The 13,378-nt window shown below is 36.3% G+C and overlaps 1 protein-coding gene across 2 annotated transcripts in view; it reads right to left on the reverse strand.

The window, feature by feature from the left end:
* Positions 1 to 235: 235 nt before the first annotated feature.
* The window catches only part of MEMO1 (mediator of cell motility 1), a 28,160-nt gene continuing 15,017 nt past the window's right edge, over positions 236 to 13,378 (reverse strand). The window contains exons 4-9 of one of the 2 annotated variants that reach the window (XM_051783358.1): positions 11,315 to 11,427; positions 9,857 to 9,968; positions 8,695 to 8,837; positions 7,460 to 7,536; positions 2,256 to 2,360; positions 236 to 948 (exon numbers count right to left, since the gene is read on the reverse strand). In XM_051783358.1, the coding sequence (XP_051639318.1) occupies positions 817 to 948; positions 2,256 to 2,360; positions 7,460 to 7,536; positions 8,695 to 8,837; positions 9,857 to 9,968; positions 11,315 to 11,427 (682 nt within the window). In that variant the 3' untranslated portion in view covers positions 236 to 816. The remainder of the gene's footprint in view (positions 949 to 2,255; positions 2,361 to 7,459; positions 7,537 to 8,694; positions 8,838 to 9,856; positions 9,969 to 11,314; positions 11,428 to 13,378) is intronic. The other variant, XM_051783359.1, reaches the window with a different exon arrangement.

The following is a 13,378-nucleotide window of genomic DNA, read 5'->3' on the forward strand; positions in this document are numbered from 1 at the left end:
AAAAAATTAAGACCATACAAAAAGTTTTTCAAATTCTTTTGCTGAACTCATAGCGCAGGTTTAAGATTAAAAAAAAAAATCTGTAAATGAAGTAGTCAAGAAATGTTGAAAACAAAATACATTCTAAAGTATTTTACAGAATGGCTGAATTATCAAGCACAAGAACTGAGGATAAAGAATGTTAATGACAAGCAGCCACATACAGAACACAAAACAATAAGTTTAAATCAGACTATTTTGGTTTGTGTAGCCCTTTATTAGCAACTAAAATAGAAGATATCTGTTGTACATCACGGGTAGTAACTGACTATACTGGAGTTTTATTATATTCTAATACAGGATAATTTATAAATGCGTTGTTTTCCTTTTTTTTTTCTTTTATTAAAAAGCTTCCACCCCCTTTTTCCGTTTACAACTTGCAAAACTATTCTGAAAGCAGAGTATATGTGCACAGGTCTGCAAAGAGTGCAAATTTAGGATATGGTAAATGCTTTATATGTTGTATTTGTAAGGACAGTCTACCACCATGCCTTCACAGCCATTATCTCTTCCCCAAAAAACAAAAAAGAAAGAAAAAGGCAAAAAAAAAAAAGCACAAAAAGTTCTTATACCAGCCTTCCTTCCATTGTCCTAAACAAGAAAGCATTTTTAAATGAGTTGAAACTAAGGAAGGACTACACCTACTAGAAAAGAACAGAGTTCTATTAGTTTGAGGTTTCAGTATACCCAAAGACCAGGGACTGTATCTTTGTAAGGGCTAGGCTGGGACCCCGTATACAGAGTGTGTGCAGGTGCCATCCCTGAGCATTCAGTGGTTCAGTGGACCATAAGTGCTCCAGCTGCATAACTCACTGAGCTGTCTTGCCAGTTTCGACACTGGCTTGACTGAGCGTAATTCAAAAATGAAAAGCTCATATTCATTCCATTCTTCTGGAGCTCGTTGATAGCCTAAAGAGAGGGGGGAAAATAAAAAGGGGCCATTAAAAAATTGTATCAGTGAAATTACAACATTTTCTAGTTCTCAGTCCTTTCCCCCTGTTTTGGAGGTCCTCATAAGCTCATAATATAAGCACCTCCCCATAATCTGTGGACCTAACTATTTGTGTGCGTGTTCATTCAGTGACGTTCCCCCCACTGCATTATATACCTTCATGCAGGTCTTTGAAGCAATACTAAACAACCTTTCATAATAGGTCCCTTAGAAACAATGCTTTCAGTTCCATGGGGAGTTGATACAGAGATGTAACAGAGAAAACCCGAACACTATTAACACCTTTTAGATTGTATTTCTTCCATTAATGAAAAATAATGTACAAGAATAATTTATTAAAGCGTGACAATTGGCAAAAGTGAATAAACAGAATTTAGCTCTGCTTCACTGCAAAACTAATCATTATCTGAAGGTAAGAGTTGGCTATATTTGCAGAGTTGTCACAGTACTGAATTTTGCATCCTCAGTATTGATATTGCTCATACAAGCTTCACTTCAAAAGGTTCCTCTGTATGTTCTTCATACAGACTACATTCCCAGTGAATTTTAAAAAAGTTAACATGCTTCCTGTTTCAGATTTGATTTAGAGTAAAAATAAGTGAGATTCAATCAGCAATATGACAAATCTGCAGCACTCCAGCAGTGCTGTAAAGTAGCCGTGGACCAAATTTAGACAACTAAGTTAAGCCAGGTTTATGCCTGCACTGCATCACCAAAGCAGAATACAGTAAATAGAAAGTACCAGTTAATCTGAATTCTAATTCCTGTTAATTTATGAGTTAATGGTGCACTGCACTAATACTTACAGAGGCAATCTCTCACCATATTTGCAAAAGTCAAAAACGTTGCCAGAAATCACAAGGCACTCACAATAGCTAGCTAACAGCAATACAGAAAAAATATATACGTGTTTGTAAGTACTGGTTTGAAGAGTAAGTATGTACTTTTTCAGGGAGATGGATTTATTTGTTCTTTTTTTTAAGGCCAAGAGAAAGTGAATTATTGCATTTCATTGAAATTCAAAAGGAATGTGGTGTACCTCATCTCCCCTAGGGAACTGAAAACTCTCAGCCCTTTTAAGAGCTTACATCTGTCTATATGCAAGACACGGAAATTGGAGACCAAATTGAGAACACTTGGAAAAATAAATTAATTCAAGGTTTGTCATTTTAGAACTAAGGAATGCTGCAGCAATACTGTGTTTTAAACCAGTGTAAGCATTTTTCTAAAAGTTACATTCTTCAACAAATCAAAAGTTACTTACATTTAATAACACTCCAATAGGATGTCTTCCACATATTGTATTATGGTATTTCTTCAAGTAATTGCTAAAAGATACAGGATCTAGCTGCTCTATAATGCTCATACCCTGAAAAAGAATCGTTAGCAATAATTACGTAACACATTCATAAGCAGATGTTTATATATCACCTATTTATTACAACAGAACAGTTCAGAAGGAAAAACCCTTTACTTTGTACCAAGGATATCAAGGAAACCTCAGCGTGTGAGCTCTAGCTTGCAGTCATCTTGTTTCCATCCCTTGCCAAAATAAGAGTGCAGGAGCTCTTCCAAAGCTGTCCATGATCCACAGATCTGTGAAGCTATCTTTGAAGATACCAGTGAAGCTCATGCTAAAAGAGCTCATTCCGCAGACTAGCTGATCCCCACTCTCCAAGGGTATCCTACTTCCATAGGATTTGGTATAGCTACAACCAGACAAATTTACTACAAGGGCAAAGCAGGAAGAAGTCATGCCTTCATCTCCTCTCCCTGGTAACAGAGCAAGCTCAGGGCCAACCACTTGCCTGGGACTCCTGTGGGTCCAAAAACCCTGGATAAACTATCAATAAGCACACATGCAGTTCACACACAGAGCAAATGTAATGTATCCTAGACACGTCAGGCATGCAAGGCAATTGTTCTGGGCATGGGCTGGCCATCTGCTCAGAACATAAAAAAGCAGATCCAGAACATCTCTAAAGTACTATGAAGTTGTTGCACCACAAAAATGTAAGAGCCAGGAGATGATGCTCCCACTTTACACGAGACAGTCACATATATACATCCTTTTCTCCATCCACAGCAAGACCCATGATCCCATGGAGTCACACTAAGAATATCAGCACATGTGTGGAAAACAAAACCTTCCACATACACAAACATTTGCATTCTTAAAAGCAAAAAGAATCCTACAACTCCAGATACAGCCTACTCTTATGCCATCCCACAGAGCAGATCAAACATAATGAAAGTAGTTTAAAGCAAGTCTGAATCAATTATTGTTTGGGTTACATCATGGCTTTGCTATTTTGCCTGTATTAAACTCTATCCTCTTACTTTTTTCCTTCCTCTGAAAATGATGAATTCCCTTCACCAGGTAAATGAGCTCCAGACACTCAGTAATTCAGTAAGACACATAGTTGTGCTGCTTCTGCTGGTAAAACAGGAAGGTTTTCCTTAGAGACTGGAAAAAAACATACACTTCGCATGGGAACAATGGGAGGTTGATATCAGAAAGGGAGTTAATTTTGCCTAAGATTTCTGCAATTTTCCCCGTCCCTGTCCCTACTTTTGGGAAAATGTGGGTGATAAAAGAAGAAACCACAGTGCAGGAAGCAGTCAGTCTGAAGTCTCCACCTCAAGAGCAAAACCTTCCAAACACTCTGCAAGGGCGTTGGCTGATCTGGCAGATACACTAATTATTTAGACTGGATCACAGCTTACAATGGAGGAGCTGGAGATTCCCAGGAGAGTCAGGGAGAATTACAAAACAGCAACCATAACCACCACCTTTGTGTACTTTTAAATAGAAACAGATGTAAGATGAATTCATAGAGAAATAAATTTTATGGAAAAACAAAACCAAATTATGCTGACCAATTGTTGGCAAGAGCTCATGGAGAGAGTGTTTGGACCCCTGGCTGGTAATTACAGCAGTTAATCACTCCAGATCTACAGAACGTGAGTGCCAAAAAACTAACAGTAGGTATTCGCTAACTAGCAGTGATCACATAGATACCATTACATTTCTAGAATTTACAAAGCAGGTCTTTGAACTACCCATTTACTTGTAAATCGGACATGTCAATACATACATTCTGCTAAAGAAAGCAGAACCAAACCTGACTACATACTCAAGTGAAACTAAACATGCATAAGGTGCTTACTCGGATACTGAATAGTTCATGAAAATAAAATTTATCTCTTTGTAAATCCTTTCACAACCTTTTCAAAAAATGAAAATGGCTGCTCAATTGAGAGACTTGTTTTATAGTTGTAAGTCACTGGAACATACTGGGCAGAAGCATTTGAGCATTTGTCTCAAATGAATGGACATGGGTTTATGAGAATGCCTAGTAAGCCTATTTCAGTGCACTGTTCAGCACCGCAAAACATTTAGAGCTATGCAGTTCATCCCAGAAAATGCTAACAGAGTTCTATACATTACAGACTGGAGAAAATCCATAGGAAATGGGTATTAACAAATATCCTATAAGCAGTCAGTTGTACTGAACTTTTCAATCTTTTGGATTTAAAAATTGTTGTGGCAGAGAAGCAAAGACTACCAAACTCATTTCTCAGCCTAAAATGGTGTTGAGGAACAAAGGAAACATTTTTGTCAGGTTGTGTTTTATTTTTCTAAAAAGCAAAATTATGAAGCTACTAATTTTTAGGATTTGTAACAACTCAGCCAGGCATGGCTTAGAACAGAGTTAAAACACGTGACAAAACCCACATGATAAAAATGCAAACACAGTTCTGCAGTTTATCACACGGTTATTAAGGCATCACATAGCAATTGCATACCCCAGTTACCCAGACACTGTTAATAGCATCTACAATATCATAGCACCGTGCACTTAATATGATTAAAACCAGTTACATTTCTAAATATCATCCCTTAACAGGATCAAGCATCTACAAGCTTACAAAAATTACAAAAAAACCCAAAACACCCAAACCAACACACACAAAACCTCCACCAACCTATAGGTTTATTTCACACTATACTCCACTAATCCTCTGGCTGGTTAAATTAAAGCTTGTTATAAGTCACTTCAGCTGCTTCTTCACACTTAAAAATATAAACTAGTAGCCCTCTAATGGAAGTAGAAACAAACTTGGTCTTAATACCATCCAGTCCAACTATCTTTGCATGTGTAGTCACTCAGACTGGAAGATAAACAACCAATGGGAAAACTACTGTCTGGGCACAGCAGAAACAGCAGGGATCTGGGAACCCAGGCAGAGTCATTGTCTTGCATTATGCTCAGGTTAAGAAGCCTTCCCAGGCTGGAGCACTGTGGAAGGTCCTGGCATACTGCAGCAGCGCTGCAGAAGCCACCGGAATTCAGCAGTTCATTTAGAGCTACCTGAGAAGCCACCAGTGCTGAGCATGGCTCCTGCACAACTACTGCTCGCTGTTCCTGCACAGCTCTCCTCAGTCACTGCACTGTCAGCAGTCAGGGTAACAGAATCCTCCCTTTGACTCACGTGAGGCATAATATTTCCCATATAAATAATACGCTCATATAAAATGAGCAATCTGGCAGTGAAGATTGAAGAGAGCCGTCTGCATTTTCTGGGTAGTCATAATCAAGAATAATTACTCTTCAACAACATCTTACAAAATACTCCCCCCCTGCCTTTTATTTAAAAAGATGGTAGTTAGCAGGTTATGCTGTACAAACGATTGTACACGAGCTGCTCAATAATAACTCTTCGTTTGAGGATTCTTCCCTAAGGTACCCCCCTATTAACCATGAAGCTTATTTACTTCTTTTACTGTCACTTCACAGAGTGCATTGTGGTGACAGTGCTCATATCAGCAATTACCATGGAGAAACTGATGTCTGCCTAGTAATATTTACTACTCTGTATTTTTTTCATGCTGGAGTCTAATGGCTCTAAGTTAGAATCACAGCAAATAAAATTTCTCATCATGGTTACCAGCTTAGTAAAACTTCAATACCCAAAGTGTTCAGCAGTTTTTATGCACTAGGTGGGAAAATCATTATGCATCTATATGCAAGGTTCAGTCCAAATAAGGAAGAGACTACTGTCCTTCCACAAGGGCATTTCCAAGGCAAACTGATTTCATCTTAACCCAGAATGCTTTCCTGCTTACAAAGCACTCAGCCGACTGCTTTCCTAGCTAGGTCCAATAAAATTAAGCCAATTTTAGCACTATAAAAATACTTTTTCAAACAGTAGACATGATTTTCCATGTCACAAAAAATGTAATTTCCTTTTGGTTAAATAACTACCAAAAGAAAGAGTTGGTGCAGCAATGCCTTTCCTAAAAGTAATTAAATGCCAAAGTCCAGTCTTGAAGCTTTCACCACAGAAATTAACAAAGGGAAACTAATGTTTGCTAATGCACCGTAATCTGCCCTCCTGCAAAAACATTCAGAGCTGCAAATTCTGGGATTCTGTAGAAAACCACTTGTATTGATAGAGAAAGCCCTCAACTGACTACAAGAATTATTAAAAATGGGATAAACAGAATGAAGGTAAGTTATTTACTGTTCCTATTCCAGTGATGAGTAGTGGAAAACCAAACACTAATATGGATAAACAGAGGAAAAAACTTAAGAGATCCCTCCAGCAGATAGGATTTATTCCTTCAAGACAAGAAAAAAATTAATATGCCAGGAACAACAACAGTTCTCTCTTCTAGCAGATTCTACAGAAATTACATAATTGATGCAAGCAGTTGTAAAACAAATTTTAAGATTATGTATTTCCAAAAGAATTACTTTTATTCTATGCCTTAAGTATAGTCTTGAACATTAACCTTTTTTTAATTTAAAAATAAATCCTTGGCTCCTGTGATTGCAAAGGAAACACAGCATAATTGGCATCATAACCTTTACGTATTTAGCATTCCTCTCAGCCTTTCACCAAACACAGAATGAAGTATGGTCTACTTCTCTTTCCCACCACGTATTACAGAGTAAGGGCCAAGGGGAACACTACTACCAAGTACGGTGGTGACTCATTTTCCTGATCGGCGCAATCCCCTACAGCCTTTCCTCCTCAAAATGGATGTTGCTGAAACCATTAGCACAATCACAATGCTGTTTCCACACGCAGGTATCGCAGCTATCAAACCTGAACTGCCACAATACTCCATGCATGATTCTCACTGACTCAAAAACATAAGAGGGTATGCGGACAGGAATTACGTGACACTAGGGCATTTTAGGTAGGTGAACATGCATTTATTCTCATAAATTACTCTTACGAGATTATACCCGCAATATAATTGTGTGCAGTCAGTAAAATGGAGGATACTAACTAAAAACGACAGCTAAGTTCTTATTGTGCTAAACAAAGGCAAATGATACATTCAATAAAATAGCTAATCTATAATATTTTGTTAGAGAAATTTCTAAAGTGTTCAAAGAAATGTAATGTACAGGAGAAATTTGTTAGTTAGTTCCACCAAATCTGAAAACTTACCATTTTATCTAGGTGCTCAATGGATCTATAAATTTCTCCTTGGGATTCATCATAGTAACTGTAACGGAACCTCTGACCTTGAAACAAAAATCATGTATAAAATAAAAAAGGGAAAAATTGTAGCTAAAACACTCCCTAGTACTTACTAAATATTTGAAAGTATAATATTTGTAAACTAGTAATCTTCATTTATTTTATACGTTTTAGGTCCACTGAGAAAATTCTAGGGCTATCATCAAGTAGCAGCCCAGAAACAAAGTAAAAAAAAAATACAGGATGGGTAGCTATATTCCTAAAGAAAAACCTACTACGTAGAACTGACACTGCAGTATCATTTATTAATTGCCTGTTATTTCCTTGGAATCCAATTCTATAAATTAAGAAGTAAAGCAACATTTCATTTCTCTATCCTTCTTGGCCAAGTCAACCATGGAGTCAGGCTACTTCTGCTTGCACAACAATACCCACAGTAAATGAAGGTTAAAAGAAAAAATTTATGATAATTCAATGAACAGTTCTAGATGGTTCATTAGCCACAACAGAACCCAGGTCATGATATATACTTCCACCTACTCCACAATTCAAAGATGAGTAAAATATGCACTTAATTATGTAAGTTGACCAAAGATGACAAGGAAAAAAAGAAAGAAGGTCTGTTGTGTAACATATCTTTCTCAAGCAGTCCCTTTTCCAGCTACTATCACACTTAAAAGAAAAATAAAGTGTTAAAGGAGGACAGAAGTCAAGGCTTCTGGAGTCTTTTTAGCTCTGCCACCAAGATGAACTGGGATAGCTCTGGTGAGCTGGCATAAATACTCCATCTGCTATCTTACCCAGCAGTAAAACATACAAAACTTATTTCCGTCAGAGGAATGTGGCCTTGTCCAGTGAATTTTTAGCTAATTAGTTCTGCAAGTTGTTTGAGGTGCTTAGAAGAAGAGTAAAAAGAGCAAGCAACTTCAGACAATTATTTGCAACAGTAAAGAGATGCCTATAAACCCACAACACCTTCACCATTTATTTCCCCCACTATACTGAAAACACATTATCACATCAATTTTTTTCACCTATCGTTCCAGATTTTAAAAAATCCTTTTATTAACCTTACAAAGGCATTTAAGTTTCAAAAATACATGTACAAGAAGTTAAAATGTTCAATGTTTAAAAAATACATTATTTGAAAATAACTACAAAAGATTCAACATACCGTTATCATGAAGAGATATGAAACTTACCCCAATGGCAAAAGTCAGAAGAAACCACAAAGAGGTTACTAGGATCAGCTAGGTATTTACTGAAGAGTTTTCCAAATTCCTGCTCTTTTGACTCACTCAGTGCTCCGACCAACACAGGAATAATAGTAAACTCATCCTTATGGCTTATAAGCAAAAGAAAAAAGGTTGTAGTTCAAGTAACATCTGAAGATTTTTCAGGGCTTGCTAACTGAAAGTGCAGAATGTTTTAAAGGGTCACTATTGATCTGAAGATAGTAATTTGGTAAGGTCATACTAGGATGTTGTTTTAGAACCTCAAAGTACTTAAAACTTCAGAAAACAACACACACCCCCAAATGCAGTATTTAACTTTCCTGCAAAGTGAAAACACCAGGCAAACAAAAAGAAAAGACACAGTGAAGTCAGCAGTGAAATAAGAATTAGATTCAACTTGCATAGATACTGCATGTTGGGTAATTCTCCAAAGTATATGAAACGTATATGAAAATGCTAAAGGCAAGTACCCAGGTGTACACTGATACTCCAGGGAAAATTTAAAATACAATGGAAAAAATAATAAAAAGATGTGACCTGTACATGTGGGAACAACCCCCAACACAAACTGACAATTTTTCTCTAATGATGACAAATTTTATTTCAAATACAGATCTGAAACAGCAGGTGTAAACAGAACCCTGATTTCAAAATTAGTACTAAAGTTCCGAACAAACTTAAAATCCCACAGAAAACACCTATTGGTATTTGAACATCTTGCAAAGGTGCCTTGCAAAAAATGGGGGGGAAGGGGGGAGGAAATCGGCTATTGAGAAAGACATGCTCTAATACAGACATGCTTTCATGAATCTATTTTAAATCAATGTAAACCTGTCTATAAGAGGTGTTATAACTTCATCATTCAGATGTTTGCTCTGCTCACTGTTTCTATTACAGCAACTTATCCTAGTCTCTGACCCTCTCCTTACCAAAATTTTTACTGGAGTGTGGGGGAGTGTAAGCATTATATATCATATAAGGTACTCTGTGCCATAAAATTCATTATTACCTCCTACTGCACTTAATATGTAGTTCAAAATTCATTATTACTTCCTACTGCACTTAATATGTAGTTCAAACATTTAATGCACATAATGCTCATTCTTGTAGAAGTAATTAGCCCGAGTACCTTTCCATGGCTTTAGCAGTATAAGGCAAATGCATTTCAATACTGTGTTCATCTTCATCTGTCTGTAGGGACATACGCTCAAACATTCCAGTCTTCCACAATTCTCCATAAACTGAAATGAATTAAAAGATTAATTTTTACTACTTTATGTTTCTGAAAACTGCTACAAGTGAAAAAGCAAGCTACAGTGCATCTTTATAAGAACACGCCCACTAGAACAAACTACTTGCCTCCAAAGGCTGTCATCACAAACCACTTGTTTCTAAATAAATTCAGGATTAAAATGATATTCAAGTAATTAAGATACAAATGTAATTGATTCAGTTTACAAAATAAGTATGTTAAATCAGTGAACTTGTTAGTATATTGAGAAAAATCTTGTATCATAACTGAAAATCCAAGTAATACAAATAAAACATGTTTGAAAATATACATAAATTTGCCCAGTCATTGAATTCTTATTTTCACAAACAGCACCATCATATATTAAAAAAAATTGATCAGTGAAGCCATTGCTGGATGTGTTACTATTTAACACAATTTATTATTGACCAAATCATGAAATCTAGAGACAGCCAAAACTGGTTAAGTAATCCACATTTGCAAGTTATCTTTTCTATTCTCAAGTGTGCTTGAGAGCATTCGGAGTCATTTCTACATTTTGAAAATTATCCACTGCACGAAAAATTTGATGTAGGGTTGTGCCTCCTTCTTTAGTCCTTTCATAAGGGAGTTCTACAAAACCCAAAACATTTCTTACCTAAGGAAATTTCTGCAGGCACTATGTAGAAAGCCTGAATTATCTTGCTTAATCACAGTTACGATGAAACACAATATATCTGCGCTAATTAGCCCTTCTGAAAAAGATACTGTATTATACAGGTATACCTTGAAATGCATAAAAGTCAAAATATCAAATTTATCTTCATTGCACCTTTAAGCTTACTTCCAAAGACTGGTATTTCATGGAGTAATGATTTTAAGTTCTGCAGGTACTTTGCAAGTTAAAAAGTCACATGCAATAATGCATATTCCTCTGTTATTCCTCTATCAGAAATCAAACTCGAACCAACTGAAGTACCTTGTTCCAGCCAGAATACTTCACAGAATAATGGAGAAGGTGCTTAGTGAGATATTCTTTGACAGTAACACTTAATTTTTAAAGCTCTTTTAAAGATCACTTGTCAAGAGGCACACACTCAAAATGGAAAAGATAAGCAAAAACTGAGAATTCTTTACTTGTCAGGAGCAAGAGAGATATTATGGTTATAACACGACAATGCCTGCCACAGCCAGGATCTTTCAGAAGTTAGCTTTCGTTGCAGTAAAACCTGATTTGCACTTGTGTGCCACTTAAAGCAAGGAAGTGCTCAACAAGCAAGTCCTCAGCACTGTAGTACCACAGTCAATACTCAAGCCTCAGCAGTCTTCAAGATGTAAGCTTTTTCATGCACTTACTCTTTTGGTCAATTCGGAGATCATACAGAGGTGTCCTGTAAATGTCCACACTGGAAAGTGCACATCGGGAGAGGGGCACGTGATGGGAAGGCCCAAGAATGAAAATTTTTCGGCTGCAACAATTAACACAAAAGCCCACAGTTTAGATAAATGCAATTGTAGAGAGACCTAGCTTAGAGCAACAAGTTTAATAAAAACATAAAAAGTAATATTTTCCCAAGGCTACAACTGTTTTACTCTGCTGTCTGTAAGACCACAGATCAATCAATGGCTCAGCCTTGCTCAGTATCTCAGAAATTATCATGAGATCAGTTCAATAATGCTTCCTGTAGCCTTAAATCTCTTAAGCAGGTTATATATCACAGGGCACTCAACAGCTAGAAATCTGTCTAACTGGATTCATTTGGAGGCTGAATGATGTCATACAGCCCCTCAGAACAGATTTTTTGAATTCTCTCCTTGGATCAACAGAACCTTCAGCTACACATCACTACACAGCACCTTCAACAACTATAGGAATGTGACCTCAAACGATTATGGCTTTATAATCTATTCAGAGCTTTTCACTTATTTAGTTGATTAGTCTCAGTTCAGATTACACAAAATTAAAGTAATTCTCAAATGCTGTTTTTATCTATCTGTTGCATCAACAACAGGGACTTGGACCTGCACATTCATAGCTTTAGCTGATACTGCAACCTTTCACACGTCATCATGATGTTATTTCATCAAGTCCTCAGTTCCTGGCTCTTGATTAGATGCTTAGGGTCTCCTGCCACAGGACTTACAAGAAAAAAGAAACAAAAAATATAGGAAATTCAGCTTTTCCCATTCAGGATATCATCTTTTTTCTGGCACTGAACTAAAAGGGTGGGAAACATGTAAAGTTGTGGGGTTGTTTTTTTTCCTTTACACATGGAGTGCTATTAGCAAGGTATACTAAAGTACTATAACTTTCTGCAAAGCTAATGAAAAGAAAATATCCAAACATGCAATAATTCAGCTCAAAGATGAACTCTAAACATTCCATGTGGTAAAACAGCAAATGATCCATAAAGTTCAATTGACTCCATGTCACTCAATGTGGGGAATGCAACTTGTTCTGGAAATTTTAGAGGAACTAGGTTTCTCTAAAACTTATGTCTCACCATAAATTATTTTCACATAGTTTGCAACAGTTTAGAAAGAATTAAACCCATTGGCTTTGGAGCATATTACAACATGTTATTTTATGAAAAACTGATAAACCTAGCCAGTTTTTATTTAGCATTGCAAAATACATACTTTGAGTAAATACTGAAGGTGCATTAAATTTTTGCCATTAAAAAAAAAAAAAGTTGCAGTAAGCAGAACATAACAAGAATTATATTACTTTAACCTAAAATAACTGGATTCATATTTTCAGATGCAGGCACAGACTACAGTAGCATGCTGGGTTTTTTTTTAATTTTTCTTATTTTAAACTTGTTAGAAACAAAAGTCCACCTAAAATTATTGGAATGAGTAACTGTCGCTGACTTAAAATATTATATAAACACATGAGTCACTTTCTCCATAGAAGAAGAGAAACCTGGTAGTATTCAGCCCATAATCCTGCACTGAAAAACTAATGCAGAATCATGGTCAAATATTTTAACAGACTTAAAAAACAAGCAAAACCTCCCAAAGACAACCAAAAAACCCAAAATCAACCCAAAAACTCCAAAAAAACCCCCCCAAAAAACAGCTTGGGTTTTTATAAAAGCAGTGGAATGTCAGTAATATACTGTTACTACCTGCAAGAAGGACATCTTTAAGCCCTCCCTTGTTATAGTTACCAGTAATTTCAACAAATTTTTGAAAATACTGCTTTACATTTTCTATTTCAACAATACTATATTTTTTTATTTTGTAACATCCAATTTGAACATGTATGATGTTAAAACAAAAGGGACCCATAAAAGTCTAAAAAAAAGTATAAAATTAAAACCTGAGTACTTCAAGGTGTAAGAATGTAAAAAGAACATTCAGCTTATCAGAGAATGCAAAGCAGGAGACAATGCTGTTGCAAAAGAAAAACTCATA

Source organism: Manacus candei, unplaced genomic scaffold, assembly GCF_025592945.1.
Source record: "Manacus candei isolate 608988 ecotype Guabito, Panama unplaced genomic scaffold, ASM2559294v1 h1tg000017l, whole genome shotgun sequence".
NCBI lineage: Eukaryota > Metazoa > Chordata > Aves > Passeriformes > Pipridae > Manacus > Manacus candei.